Consider the following 15,774-nt stretch of genomic DNA (forward strand, 5'->3'; position numbering starts at 1 on the left):
GGCAAGGAAGGTTAAGGGTACTCTTCATTTTGCCTGGGCTGAGGTCATCACCCCCACTTGCACCCTCAAGAATGCCTCCAGACTGCATTTGCTTACCATCGATAGAACTGTGCCACCTGCTGTCCAAGGCAGGGCTTGTTGCCTGCTGTTGCTCGGTTGTGGGCCATTGTGGCCGAGAGATCATTTTTGTGTGCCATGTGGGCCGAAGCATTTTTGTGGGCCATGGAGGCCAAAGTGCTTTTGCGGGCTGTTGCAGCCGAAGATTCATGCCGTCTTGTGGGCTCAGTGGGCCGAAGGACTCTTTGTGAGATTAGGCCACTGGGCCGACTGAACTCACCTGGTGAGAGGCCAATAAGGCCACGAAGTAAGGAAACCCCTCTGGGGTGAAGACACAACACTGCCGGGAGGAGGCGTGAAGGAGCGAACACGTCAAGAAGCTTTGAAACTCTGAATGTCTTGCTCCGATGTGAATATTGGTGTTGAAAGTAACATTGAATGCCCTCCTGCGCAAATGCATAATTAGAATGTTAAGTATTGTGCATAGAGTGTGGATGTGTTTGTTAGATTAGTGATCCGACACACTAGGATAGGGACATGCCAATCTTACTGATACTTTGCTTCTTGGAGTTAAGTGCTTGCAATGTTGTGGGTTAGAGTAAATGGGAGATTTGTGCTGTACGTTAGACAGGGCCATTCCCGCGGGCTGCCCCTCGTGGAGGCTCGGGAGAGCCTCGGGAGAAAGGTGGGGGTAGTGTTGCGGAAATGGCCCTTAGTGGTTTATTAAATATAGAATTAGTTCAGGTCCCCTCTTAGATGTATGTTTACCATAGATCGTCTGTACTGGGATGGTAGTTTTGTGTCGGAAGGTGTAGCAGGCTGTTTTGTGTGGTGCATTGGTGGTGTACAAGAGACGGTTCCCTTTTAATTACATCTTGACAATCAAACAAGGTGCAAGTTCCATTAAGACCGGCCTCGTTTGCAATGCCATGATCGAGGCGATGGATTGACGTGAGAAAGCGCGATTTTGCTAGCAAAACGACAAGCGCCGTCAAAAAACCGGAAGCGGCGCTTCCAAGAGAGTCGCTGAGGACGTGCGAGGGAGGAGGTGGAAAAGACGCATGCGCGGATGGCGTGTGGACAGGCCTTCGCGGCGGGTTCCTGCCGGAGAGCTCTCTCCGCGCGTGGTTGAGCGGGAGAAACGGAAAAGCACGCGGCGGTTCGACGGGGCGCTTGGAGTGAGCTGTGCATGTGTTTGCTGAACGGTTGGGTTGAAAGCGAGTGCAACCGGAAGAACGAGAACCACCAAGGCGAGTGAGAATAACGGAGTTCTCTCTCTCTCGGAAGAAGGGAGTTCGACAATCGTGCTGATCGCGTGGCCGATAAGGAGAGCGGGTGGCCGCCATTTCACGACGCTTGATGCGTGGCCGATAAGAGGGCGGGCCGCCATTTGGCAGACTGCAGGCCCAAGCGGGGCCTTCGAATCCGGCGCCATCGGCTTGTTACGAGCTGCATTCGCCCTTTTCACATCTTCACCTCTCGTCCATCAACACCACCAAGTACCCCCCTGTCTTGTATGAATGTTGTCCAGGCCTAAGGTTTATCTCGTTAGGGTCACCCCGCGAAACCCTTAATCGTAGCTCCCTAGATAAGAGCGGGTTATTACTCATAGTTGAATTATAATGTTATCGTGAACGCCTTGCTTGTTTTGTGTACCCTAATGTTCCCCCATTAAATCTGGTTGATTCGTATGGAAGTTGCCGCACTGCATTCATCTGTGTCGCATTGAAGAGCAATCCGATTTGTAATTAAAACCAAGCTGGCTACAGGTTGCGGCAGACTTCGCTCGGTCTCTGACAAAACCCAACCTGTAGCGACGGGTGTCTCCCCAACTGGCAAGGCACAGGTGTAATTTGGTATCGCGATAGAGGCGCGTAACCCGAGATCTGTGTCGAACCAGCCGGCGTTGCACCCGTGGGACGGCCGTGCCGGGAGGCGCGACCCGTCACCTACAACAATATATATCTATATATATATATATATATATATATATATATATATATATATATATATATATATATATATATATATATGTCGGAATGGGACATAGAACTTGGGACTCAGAGGACTCAGAGAAAGGAGCAACGGATATATTTATTAGAACTCGTTTACACAAGCTTGCGGAGAACACAATGTCGCTTGAAGCTCACGAAATGACCAACACTACAACAAGGTGCTCTGAAGTAATTCGATTTAAACTTGCTATATATAAAGAATATTAGGGTGTGGCTTTAGCTCACAAGATACAGAGAAAGAATGGGCTCATTGGTCCCCCCACCATTAGTCCCATCCTGTTGTTCAGTTAGTTAAAGGAAGTTCATCCAAGGCCACTCATGGGTTAGCTCAGATAAGGAGATGGTCAGCAATATGTGGCAACATGTTTACAACTTTCTGTATAGAGACTTGGGTTGGGGAAGTACAAAGGGAGTGGACACTCATAAATGTGTCAGCCTACAGGATATTGGCAAAGTCTTGTGGGAGGCTGAGAGATAGCAGCTGCAACCAAGGCCACAAAAGGGGAACAAGGGATTATGCCAATACAGGGCAAGAGCTCACAAGCACAGAACTCCTTATTAGGGTATTACACATCCTCAATGCACAAGAAAGGACTAAGTATTTTAAAAGAATACAGCAATCAGTCAAAACAAAACATATAATTGGTTATGCTTGGTAATTGGTAGAGCAGCAAGAATTAACAAAGGGGGAGGGGAATAACAGCTCCCCACATATATATATATATATATATACATATATAATTATATATATATATATATATATATATATATATAATATATATATAGATTTATATATATAGATATATATATATATATATATACAGACTTGGCATTTAATATGGAATATTTTTTTTTCCTTGACTTGGGTTTACTTTCTTAACTCAGTATATCAATCTGGTGAGTTTCTTTTACACTTTGGTGATTTATTTGTTAAAAGAACCATGTCATTGATTGTCTGTCGCAGCAAGAAGTCAACAACAGGATTATATCACAGGTGGCATGGGAAAATGTACGGACAGGTGCATTTGATGATTGGCTTCACAGTCGGGTATACAAGGGTTGTTGCGTTCTGTATTAGTGGAAAACAACTGCTGCACGTCTACAAAGGTTATTGCCGCTTCCTCTGGAGTTGGTCCGTCAACTCGACAATGCTGTTTGTCATGGAGTGGTGACTTTACGAAATTACGGCATGAAACAGCGTGCTATTGCTCGGCAACATGGCATCACTCAAGGTCAGGTGTCAAAGATCCTGAAACGAAATGCTCAGAGGGGTGTCCCTACTCCAATACCGAGGCCAGGGCGTCCCCGCAGAACCACAAGGAGGGATGATCGCTAGCTGCACCGGTTAGTCCGCAATGGCCGTACCAAGTCAGCTAATCGGCTTCGGGCTGAGTGGCAGCAACTGACAAATGTGCCTGTATCCAGAAGGCTGGTCAACCAACGACTGGTTCAAGCAGGCTATCGTGCCAGGCGTCCCCTGAGAAAGCCACGCCTGACTAGACAACACCGCCAGCGCCGATTGCAGTGGGCCAGAGAGCACCGTCAATGGCAGCCAGGACACTGGAATCACGTGATCTTCAGTGACGAGTCTATATTTCGGGTCTATCGACAAGATGGCCGCGTCCGAGTGTGCAGACAAGTGCATGAAGCCTACAACAAAGATTGTATAGTGCCAAGAGTCCAAGCTGGAGGTGGTGGGGTGACCGTTTGGGCTGCTTTTCATGCAGGGGGCAAAACTGACCTGGTTGTTCTGAATGGAAACCTGAACCAGTTCAAGTACAGGGCCATTCTGGAAGAAACATTGCTTCCATTTGCTCGTGTAGCCTTTTGAGGAAACTTTGTCTTCCAAGATGACAATGCATGGCCTCATCGTGCTCGCATGATCCAACACTTTCTTGCTGACCGTGGTGTAGAGCATATGGAGTGGCCTGCCATGTCCCCGGATATGAATCCGATAGAGAACTTGTGGGCAGAATTAACGCGTCAAATCGACCACTTGGACCAGCAGCCGACCTCTGTGCGTGAATTGCAGCAGGCTATTGTCACTGCATGGCAAGCGATTCCTGTCCAAACCTTGGCAAATCTCGTGAACAGCATGCCTCGACGTGTACGTGCTCTCCTGAATGCTCGTGGGGGTTACACGAAGTACTGAACTGTAATTTTACTGTCCGTAATCCCAGTTGTAATTTCACTTTTGTTTTTGTTAAAAAAGTTTTTGAGCTAATGTGCAAAATAAAGAGACACTTCTGGAAAACGTACAGAAGTTTAACACAGTACTGTCCATGAATTGAGTTCGATATCAGTTTACATCACTTTCAAGGATCAATTTATTTGTTTCGAAATGTCAAATGTGGTTTTTGTTTCTTTTAAAGTTCACATTAACAAAATCTGGAATAATTTCAACATAATTCCAATGCACTTTTGGTTCTAAGACATCTTGAAAAGTAAGTTCACCCCCACAAAAAAAAAATCCATATTAAATGCCAAGTCTGTGCATATATATATATATATATATATATATATCTATATATATATATATATATATATATATATATATATATATATATATATATATATATATATATATATATATATATATATATATATATATATATATATATATATATATATATATATATATACTGTATATATATATATATATATATATATATATATATATATATATATAGATATATATATATAGATATATATATATATGTATGTATGTATATATATATATATATATATATATATATATATAGTCCGACAATTTTGGTCCATGGCTCGATGAAATGAGCTTCTTATGCTAATCATCCTTGCAGATTGTCTCGCTCCGCAGGCATTACCATACTCAGTTATCGGTCATTGTCGTGGTTTATCTCCAAATGTGGGATCAACTTGGATATTTCCATCATTTTCCATTTGTCTTCTGCCTGCACTATTATTTAAGCCTCACTTCCAATCCCTCCCATGTGTTTTAATATTAACACTTGTACAACTTTGGAAGATACTAGAACATTGCCCTACGGGTAATGCACTCGTATCTTCCTTCAGTGACACACACACACACACACACACACACACACACACACACACACACACACACACACACACACACACACACACCTCGTTTTTTTTATGCCCACAAGGCATGGAAGTAATAGTTCTCTTGTATGATTGGTGGTGTGCCAACATACCCACAAGGCATGGAAGTAATGGTTTTCTTGTATGATGGTAGTGTGCCACCATGTCCACAAGGCATGGAAGTAATGGTTTTCTTGTATGATGGTAGTGTGCCAACATGCCCACAAGGCATGGAAGTAATGGTTTTCTTGTATGATGGTAGTGTGCCACCATGTCCACAAGGCATGGAAGTAATGGTTTTCTTGTATGATGGTAGTGTGCCACCATGTCCACAAGGCATGGAAGTAATGGTTTTCTTGTATGATGGTAGTGTGCCAATATGCCCACAAGGCATGGAAATAATGGTTTTCTTGTGTGATGGTGGTGTGCCAACATACCCACAAGGCATGGAAGTAGAAGTCTCATAACAGCCGATTGTTCAGTTTCCAAATTAAAAACATAAATCCTCTCATTTGCAGTTTGGTCCAGTTAAAACTGCCAAGTCCAAAAAAAGGTTTAATAAATGTTTTTCCATTCAGTGACTTCATCTTATGTCAACTACTTCTCACAAATCACTTGTACACTGAATTTTGCAACATACAATTGTGGAGGTGTTTCAGTGCATTGCTCCTCATCGTAGGTTGATGCAGACCATCTTGCACGAGATTCAGCAGCCAATGAAATGATTCCTTCGAGAGTCTTGTTAACGTTGAACAAATTCTCTTCTGCCTCCTCTTGAGCTAATTCAACCACACCGAATGCATCCATTTTCACAGTCCCATAGAAACTACCATTTATAAGCCGTGCAACGCTTGCTTCAAGGCCTTAAACACACTCTTAAACATGCCCTTGCTGATCTGTTAAAGATTCCTTTGTGGTGCTGTGCACACACGACTCGATTGCCAGAGAGGTAGGCCACAACGCGTTGGTACAAACAAAGAGTCTTTATTAAGAGCTCGCACTTCAGCACTGGGCGGGCTCGAGCTTAGAGCCCGCATATATGTCCCGAGGCCACGCCTTGCCCCCGGGCGTGGCCGATCGGTCGAAAGGCGGGGCATGCGTTTTAGTTCCCCGCCTGGACGCTCGCGCCACCCACTGGTGCGCGGAATTATTGTCCCTTGTGCCCGCCACACACGCCCCCCCAGAATTCCCGCGCACCTGAAGGGTGAGTTTGCGGGGAAGCCGGATGACCCGGCCGAAACGCCCCCTGGCGATGCGTGCAGGGCTGGGGGGTAGCGGGGCTGGGGGGTGCCGGGGGTCCGACCGCCGGGGGGCGGCCTCGTCGCGGAGGCAGAGCTGCTTGCGGGGGGTGGTCCAGATCGAGGTGGGCCGGCTTGAGGCGGTCCACGGAGATGCGATCCGGGGCACCGCCGATGTCGATGGTGAAATATTTGTCCCCGGTCTCCAGCACGCGGAAGGGCCCGTCGTACGGGGGCCGCAGCGGTGCCCGGTGGGCGTCGTGCCGGACGAAGACGTACTCCGCCGTGCGAAGCTCCGGGGCGACGTGGGAAGATGGGCATCCGTGGTGTGCCGTCGGCACCGGGGCGAACCTCCAGGCGGTCTCCTGAAGGGCGGAGCGCTGTTGCGCCGCGGACCAAGGAGCCGTGGAGTCGGGGATGAATTCGCCCGGTACCCGCACTGTTGCCTGAAGACCAGCTCCGCCGAGGACGCGCGCAGGTCGTCCTTGGGCGCCGTCCTGAGGCCCAGCAGGACCCAGGGGAGCCTGTCGGCCCAGCTGCCGTCGCGGAGGCTGGCCCGGAGCGCGGCCTTCATCGAGCGATGAAAGCGCTCGCACAGGCCATTGGCCTGGGGGTGGTAGGCCGTGGTGCGGTGTAGTTTTATGCCGAGCCCTTGCGCCACCGCGGCCCAGAGTTCCGAGGTGAACTGGGGGCCACGGTCGGACGAGATGTCCGAGGGGGCACCGAACCGGGCAACCCAAGTGGCGATGAAGGCTTGCGCCACATCAGCCGCAGACGTCGCCGTCAATGGGACGGCTTCCGGCCACCGTGTGGTGCGGTCCACCATGGTGAGGAGGTGGGTGAACCCCCGCGAGGGGGGCAGAGGTCCCACCAAGTCGACGTGCACGTGGTCGAACCGATGCTCGGGCACCGCAAACGGGAACAACGGGGCCTGGGTGTGGCGGTGGACCTTTGCGCGCTGGCACGCGAGGCACGTCCTGGCCCAGTCGCGGACGTCCTTCCTGAGGCCATGCCAGACGAACTTCGCCGCGACGAGCTTCTGGGAGGCCTTCGTGCCCGGGTGGGATAGGCCGTGGATGGCATCGAACACTGGGCGCTGCCAGCCAGCGGGCACGATGGGGCTAGGCCGGCCGAGGGAGACGTCGCACAGGAGGGCCGCGCCCACGGCGTCGAACGGCACCTCAGTGACGCGGAGGCCCGTGACGGCGGTCCGCAAGGCCTGGACGCCGGGGTCGGCGGTCTGGTCCTCCGCCATCCGGGCATAGTCGATCCCGAGGTGGACCGCGTGCGCGACGGACCGGGAAAGGGAATCCGCCACCGGGTTGTCTTTACCAGCCACGTGACGGATGTCCGTCGTATACTCGGACACGGCAGAGAGGTGACGCTGCTGCCGTGCCGACCATGGCTCGGCGACCTTGGCCATCGCGAACACAAGGGGCTTGTGGTCGACGAAAGCCGTGAACGGGCGGCCCTCCAGCAGATGGCGGAAGTGTCGGACCGCCAGGTGGAGCCCGAGCAGCTCGCGGTCGAAGGTGCTGTAGCGGCGTTCGTGCGGGTGAAGCTGCCGGCTAAAAAACGCCAGCGGTTGCCAAGCACCACGCACCCACTGCTCGTGCACCGCGCCCACCGTGTAGTCCGACGCGTCGGTGGTGAGGGCGATCAGCGCATTGCGCGCCGGGTGCGCCAGCATGGTGGCGTTGGCCAGGGCCAGCTTTGCGCCCGCAAACGCCGCGGCCATCGGCTCCGACCAGGCGATGTCACCTTTGCCCGGCTTGCCCCGGAGGGCCTCGTGCAGGGGGCGGAGGAGCCGGGCGACGTGGGGCATGAAGCGGTGGTAAAAATTTACCATGTCCAGGAACTCCTGGAGCCCATTGATCGTGCGGGGTCGCGGGAAATCCCTGACCGCCTCCACCTTGGCCGGTAAAGGGACGGCCCCGTGCCTGGTGATGCGGTGCCCCAAGAAGACGATGGTGGCGACGCCGAAACGGCACTTTGCGGGGTTGATGATTAGGCCATGCTGGCCCAGGCGTTCGAAAAGCGTGCGGAGGTGGAGCAGGTGCTCCTCCCGGTGCGCGCTCGCTACTAGGATGTCGTCCAGGTAGACAAAGAGGAAAGGTAAGTCGCGCAAGACGCTGTCCATAAGCCGTTGGAACGCCTGGGCCGCATTCTTCAACCCGAAAGGCATTCGCAGGAACTCGAAGAGGCCGAAAGGGGTGATGACGGCCGTCTTCGGGACATCGTCCGGTTGTACGGGGACCTGGTGGTAGCCCCGGATGAGGTCCACCTTGGAAAACACGGTCGTGTTTGCCAACAGGGTGGAAAAGTCCTGGATATGCGGGACCGGGTAACAGTCGGGGGTGGTGGCATCATTGAGCCGGCGGTAGTCCCCGCACGGCCGCCATCCCCCACCGGGCTTCGGCACAATGTGCAGAGGAGAAGCCCAAGCGCTGTTGGAGCGCCGTACGATCCCCAGCCGCTCCAGCGTGGCGAACTCTGCTTTCGCCACGGCGAGCTTCGTGGGTTCGAGTCGGCGCGCCCGGGCGTAGACCGGCGGCCCGACCGTGGGTATATGGTGCTCCACCCCGTGTTTAACGGCCACCGCTGAGAAGGTGGGCCGCGTGAGGGCCGGGAAACTGGCTAGGAGGCGGGTAAAGTCGTCCGCTGCCGGAAGCGTGCAAACTAAACTCGCCGGGACGGAACCTTCCAGCAAGCCGCTTGGCAAGCCTCTCGGTGAGCCGCTCAGTGAGCCGCTCAACGAGCCGCTCAGCGAACAAACGAGCGAGCTGAAGGTTTCGGCCTGGACGAGACGTCTGCGCTTCACGTCGACCAACAGCCCATGCGCACATAGGAAGTCCATGCCCAGCAGGGCCAATGGCATGCTGGCGGTCACGAATGACCATTGAAAGCGCTGCCCTCCGAACCGCAGTAAGAGGCAATGCTTCCCGAATGTGCGGATGGGTGCACCGTTGGCGGCAAGCAAAGCGGGGCCCCGGCCCGCGACTTGCTTGTCGGACGTGGAGGCGGGGAGGACGCTTACCTGCGCTCCTGTGTCGCAAAGAAAACGGCGCCCGGACAAGGTGTCCGTGATGAACAGGAGGCTGCCGGAATGTCCGACGCTCATGGCTGCAAGTGAGCGCCGGTCGTTTCCCGACCTGTCAAAAGAACACGGCGGGCGGCACGTTTTAGCCTTGCGGCCTGGCATGGTAGTAGCACCTGGCATGGTAGTAGCACCAGGTTTGCGGCGGTGGCCCCTGCGGCGGTCGTGTCGGCGGCGGTGGTTGTGGCGGCGGCAGTAGTGGGCGGGGCATAGCCGCGGCCACGAGGGAAGCAGGGGGCGCTGGAGCCTCCGCACCGGGAGCCACTACGGCAGCACCGTACACCGACCGCGTGTCGCAGGCCGCAAAATACTTGTCGGCCTCTCCAGCCAGGGCGCGGGGTTTCGTTCGTTTGGAACCGGCCAGCACGAGGCACACCTGTGCAGGTAGCTGGCTTAGGAAAAGTGCGCGGAACAAGAAATCCGGGCGCTGGTCTCCAAGCAGCGACAGCATGAAATCCATCCGGACGGATGGTCGTGCGTCGCCGAGGGCGGGCAGGTCCAGGAGGCGGTCGGCCCGTTCGATCTCCGTGAGCCCAAACGTGGCGAGGAGGAGACGTTTGAGCGCCACGTACTTGTTGTCACCCGGCGGGCGCCGAAGGATGGACACGACTCGGGCGGCAGTGCCGGGCCCGAGGGCGGCGACCACGTGGTCGTACCGGGTCACGTCTGCCGTGATGCCTCGGAGCTGAAATTGAGCTTCGGCCTGCACAAACCAAACGTCGGCTTGTGCTTCCTAAAACTCCGGGAGTTTGACGGCGATGGCGTTGGTAGCCATGGCGCGTTCGGGGGTCAGCAACGGCTGAACCAATCGGGGTCACCAGTGTGGTGCTGTGCACACACGACTCGATTGCCAGAGAGGTAGGCCACAACGCGTTGGTACAAACAGAGTTTATTAAGAGCTCGCACTTCAGCACTGGGCGGGCTCGAGCTTAGAGCCCGCATATATGTCCCGAGGCCACGCCTTGCCCCCGGGCGTGGCCGATCGGTCGAAAGGCGGGGCATGCGTTTTCGTTCCCCGCCTGGACGCTCGCGCCACCCACTGGTGTGCGGAATTATTGTCCCTTGTGCCCGCCACACCTTGTTATTTAAACGCTTGTGATGAGGTTCTGACCCTGCATTGGATAAACACTCTTTGGTGATTGGCGATTAACTTTGAACAGGTGATCATCGCACAATTAGCGATTCTACACACGTCTAGTCTAACTCTTAATCCCCCTTCGTAAATTCGGCCGTTAGCTTTTTTGTGTTTTTTTTTTTTTTTTTGTTGTATACAGAATCGAGGCTCATGTAAGAACTAACACATTGTACATGAAAACATGCACAGACACATAAAACATGCAATGAAGGGAGCGGGAGACAAGAGGGGGAGAGAGGGAAACACACAAGCACAACAACAGAAGAGAACAGGGACGTCGGTAGATCTGTGGAAGGGGGAGGGCTGGGGGAGTAGGGAGGAGTACACAGTATAAAGCAAATGAACACTTCTAGGAATTTCAGGAAAGAAGTTGGGGATTTAAAGAGGCGGATTTGGGGTGTTTTAACGTGGGTAGAAAAGATCAAGGTTTTGGATGGGGGGAGATAAGAGATGCAGTTGTAGAGGCCATAACGTATTGCAGTTGCAGAGGCCATAACATATTGCAGTTGCAGAGACCATAACGTGTTGCAGTTGCAGAGGCCATAACGTGTTGCAGTTGCAGAGGCCATAACGTGTTGCAGTTGCAGAGCCCATAACGTATTGCAGTTGCAGAGGCCATAACGTGTTGCAGTTGCAGAGGCCATAACGTGTTGCAGTTGCAGAGACCATAACGTGTTGCAGTTGCAGAGGCCATAACGTGTTGCAGTTGCAGAGACCCTAACGTGTTGCAGTTGCAGAGACCATAACGTGTTGCAGTTGCAGAGACCATAACGTGTTGCAGTTGCAGAGACCATGACGTGTTGCAGTTGCAGAGGCCATAACGTGTTGCAGTTGCAGCGACCATAACGTGTTGCAGTTGCAGAGACCATAACGTGTTGCAGTTGCAGAGACCATAACGTGTTGCAGTTGCAGAGACCATGACGTGTTGCAGTTGCAGAGGCCATAACGTGTTGCAGTTGCAGCGACCATAACGTGTTGCAGTTGCAGAGACCATAACGTGTTGCAGTTGCAGAGGCCATAACGTGTTGCAGTTGCAGAGACCATAACGTTTTGCAGTTGCAGAGACCATAACATGTTGCAGTTGCAGAGACCATAACGTGTTGTAGTTGCATAGACCATAACGTGTTGCAGTTGCAGAGGCCATAACAAGAAAGAAAAGCAAGGACAGTCTTGGAACTTGAGTAAAATAAATAAAATGTCTGCTTACCGATCATGCCATTATCGATTCAATCACGGGGTGAGAACATGAGTATGTATGGAAAAGCTTCAATGTTGGTGAACATTAAACATTAATGCGGAATTGAGAGAGACAGATTGTTGATAAAGGAGTTCACCCGAATGATGTTGTTTAATGAGAAAATTTGGAGGAAGACAGTAGGTCGCATGAATGATAGCGGTAGCATTTGCCATGGCATGAAGAGGGTGTTGCTTGTTTTATGTTGATTTAGTGTTGGGTTGCTTCCATGCATTCTGGGAGACTATAACGGTTAACATACCTGGAATATACTAGATGGGACTATCCAAAAAAATACCTGCTCCATTATGCTTGTGGCTCTGTGTTTGGTTTGTTGTTTTTAGGTCTTGGTAACAAGATGCTGTTTGCAGGTGGAACTGGGCTGATTCGGAGGGAGCTTGCATGCCAAGGATATCTCTTAGGCCTGCGTTGCCCTGGTAATGACGTGATCCGTGTGGAGAATGCCAACTACGGGCGAACGGACCCTCAGGTCTGTGATGCGGATGCCTTCCAGATGCACAACGTACGCTGTTTCCTGCCAGAGGCGTTCAAAATCACTTCTTTGCGGTAACTTATATCTCACCTCCTTTCTCTGTGTGCCTCGTTGCATCTGCACATGCACTTTTACACAGTTGAGAAATAAAAAATCATTTAAAATAATAAATTACAGAAATAAAAATAATAAAAATGATTTTATGACCCTCTAACTATCTTTCCGAATTGAGTAGGATAGCCGTTCAATTTGACATATCCTTCCCATTCAGCAAAATATTACATTTATCTTTTTGAATATCATATCAGTAAGCGTAAAAAACAAGAATGTGTTATGTTCGTGAATGTATAATCGGAGAGAATTCCATGAAAGAGCATTTAATTAAACCATCAAGGCCAACATGAAATCCTATTCAATTGCATCAACATGCATTAATTTGGTAAAATCATTCATTTCGTGAGTATTTGTTGAAAATATGTCAGGATTTCAAACGACAGGAATCCACAATTATAACCCATGCATATATAGACTACCAGTCAAAAGTTTTAGAACACCTCAATTTTTCCAGTTTTTATTGAAATTTAATGTCCAGTGAATAACCTAAAATGGTACAAAGGTAAGCCGAGGTTAAAAAAAAAGTTTAGGTTAGCAAAAACGGGAAAATAATGTAAATTGCACAGTTGTATTGTAAAACAAGGCCTTCTTCGGGGAACAAGTAATGGTTTAACAACTTACAGCTGTTCTGCAGCAATGTAAGTAAATTAAGCCTTAAAAGTTGATGCAAACAATTCCTACAGGTGTCCCAACCTCTGCTGATGACTTGATTACAAACAGTATTGGAACAGATTGTTATTACACCCTCTGAAGCATTATTTGGACAATATTGCACTGCAGGAAGTAGTATGTTGGAAACTGGAGGAAACTCTGACAGGAAGAGGTCTGGCAGACCCAAAGCCACAGCAGAATCAGAAGACAAGTTTCTGAGAGTCAATAGCTTGCGTGATAGGCGGCTCACAGGACAACAGCTTCAAGCACAGCTTAACACGGGTCGAAGTAAGCAAGTCTCAGTTTGAACTGTGAAGAGAAGACTTCGAGCTGCAGGTTTGACAGGTCGAGTGGCAGTAAGAAAGCCATTGCTAAGATGGCAAAATAAGAAAAAGAGGCTTGCCTGGGCCATGAAGCACCGCCAGTGGACTAATGAAGACTGGAAGAAGGTCTTATGGACCGATGAATCAAAATTTGAAATCTTTGGTTCATCATGCAGGTTTTTGTACGCCATCAAGTCAGCGAAAGGATGGTACCTCAGTGTGTGACACCAACTGTCACACATGGAGGAGGAAGTGTGATGGTCTGGGGTTCTTTTGCTGGATCCAGAGTCTGCGACTTGCACAGAGTGACTGGCACCCTGAACCAAAAGGGCTACCACAGCATTTTGCAGCGCCATGCAATACCCTCTGGTATACGCATAGACGGTCAGGGGTTCATCCTACAGCAAGATAATGATCCTAAACACACCTCCAGGCTATGTCAAAACGACCTTCGAGGAAAAGAACAAGACGGTAGGCTTCAAATCATGGAATGGCCAGCACAGTCTCCAGACTTAAACCCCATCTAGCTGGTTTGGGATGAACTGGACAGAATGGTGAGAGCAAAGCAACCTACAAGTGCAACACATTTGTGGGAACTTCTGCAACAGTGTTGGGAAGAACTTCCCGAACAATATTTGATTTCCATTGTAGAAAGAATGCCACTAGTGTGTTCGGCGGTTATATCTGCAAAAGGTGGCGACTTTGCTGAGTCAAAAATTTATATTAAATTTTGTCAAACAAAATAATTCTGTGATTTCTTTTTTATCTCCAATTGTTTATTTGTTCTATGCTTAATTTCAGAGTACATTGAGACATTAAACTGCGTAGATTTCAATAAAAACTGGAAAAATTGAGGTGTTCTAAAACTTTTGACCGGTAGTGCATATAACGTACAGTGCATTCAAAAAGTATTCAGACCCCTTCACTTTTTCCACATTTTGTTATGTTGCAGCCTTATGCTGAAATCGTTTAAATTCATTTTTTCCCTCATCAATCTGCACTCAATACCCCATAATGACAAAGAGAAAACAGGATTTTAGAAGGTTTTGCAAATTTATTGAAAAGAAAAACTGAAATATCACATTTACATAAGTATTCAGACCCTTTGCGATGACATTGTCTCACAGCTGACAATGCATATCAGAGCAAAAACCAAGCCATGAGGTCGAAGGAACTGCCTGCAGGGCTCAGAGACAGGATTATGTCGAGGCACAGATCTGGTGAAGCCTACAAAATAATTTCTGCTGCATTGAACGTTCCCAAGAACACAGTGGCCTCCATCATTCTTAAAAGGAAGAAGTGTGGAACAACCAGGACTCTTCCTTGAGCTGGCCGCCCGGTCAAACTGAGCAATCGGGAGAGAAGGGCCTTGGTAATAGAGGTGACCAAGAACCCGATGAGTTGCTGTTTTGTCATGGTTTATACCAATCGTAATTCAAACAATTATAATGCACAAATGTATTTGTAATATGCGTGATATTACATTTTATAAACAATTGAAGTTGAAAACTTCAGTTAAAAAAAAAAAAATTCCCAAAAAAATTCCCCCCCCAAAAAAAATTGGGATATTTTTCAAACAAAATACCCTTAGGACATACCGACGGGAGAGATATGTGCACACCAGAAGTTTGGTACGATTTCTATGTTTAGGTCATTGTCATGTTGCAAGGTCCACCTTCGGTTGAGCTTCAACTCCCCGACAGATGGCCTCACATTATCCTCAAGCACCCTCTGGTACAATGAAGAATTCATAGTGGATTCTATGATGGTGAGCTGCCCAGGCCCTGATGCAGCAAAGCTGCCCCAAACCATAATATTTCCACCACCATGCTTTACAGTTGGTATCAGGTTGTTGTGGTCAAATGCTGTCTTTGGTTTTCGCCAAACATGTCTTCTGGCACTGTGGCCAAATAGCTCTACCTTTGACTCATCTGTCCTGAGCACATTGTTCCAGAAGTGCTGGTCTTTGCCTAGGTGTTCATTGGCAAACTTTAGTCTTGCCCTGATGTTCTTTCTGGACAGCAAAGGTTTCCTCCTGGCACACCTCCCATGAAGATCAAATTTGTGCAGCCTCTTTCTAATGGTAGACTCGTGCACTTTGACATCAACAGTGGCAAGAGCTACCTGTAGGTCCCGTGATGACATTCTGGGGTTCTTAGAGACTTCTTTCAGCATCTTGCGGTCTGCTCTCTGGCTGAACTTGCTGGGGCGGCCTGGCCTGAAGAAGTTTGCAGTTGTTTGGAATCTTCTCCACTTGTAGATGATCTTCCGGACAGTCGAATGTTTGATTTCAAATTGTTTGGAGATCTTTTTATATCCCTTCCCAGACTCGT

The 15,774-nt window shown here is 49.7% G+C and overlaps 1 protein-coding gene across 4 annotated transcripts in view; it reads left to right on the forward strand.

Moving 5' to 3' along the window:
* Window positions 1–15,774, forward strand: part of LOC137421644 (adhesion G protein-coupled receptor L2) — a 568,677-nt gene that overhangs the window by 220,557 nt on the left and 332,346 nt on the right. For all 4 annotated transcript variants that reach the window (XR_010983380.2, XM_068107903.2, XM_068107911.2 and 1 more), the window contains one exon: window positions 12,232–12,427. Coding sequence is in view for 3 of the 4 variants with exons in the window: in XM_068107903.2 (XP_067964004.2) it covers window positions 12,232–12,427 (196 nt within the window). In the remaining variant the exon portion in view is untranslated. The remainder of the gene's footprint in view (window positions 1–12,231; window positions 12,428–15,774) is intronic.

This window comes from Myxine glutinosa, chromosome 1, assembly GCF_964187855.1.
Source record: "Myxine glutinosa chromosome 1, kmMyxGlut1.1, whole genome shotgun sequence".
Lineage (NCBI taxonomy): Eukaryota > Metazoa > Chordata > Myxini > Myxiniformes > Myxinidae > Myxine > Myxine glutinosa.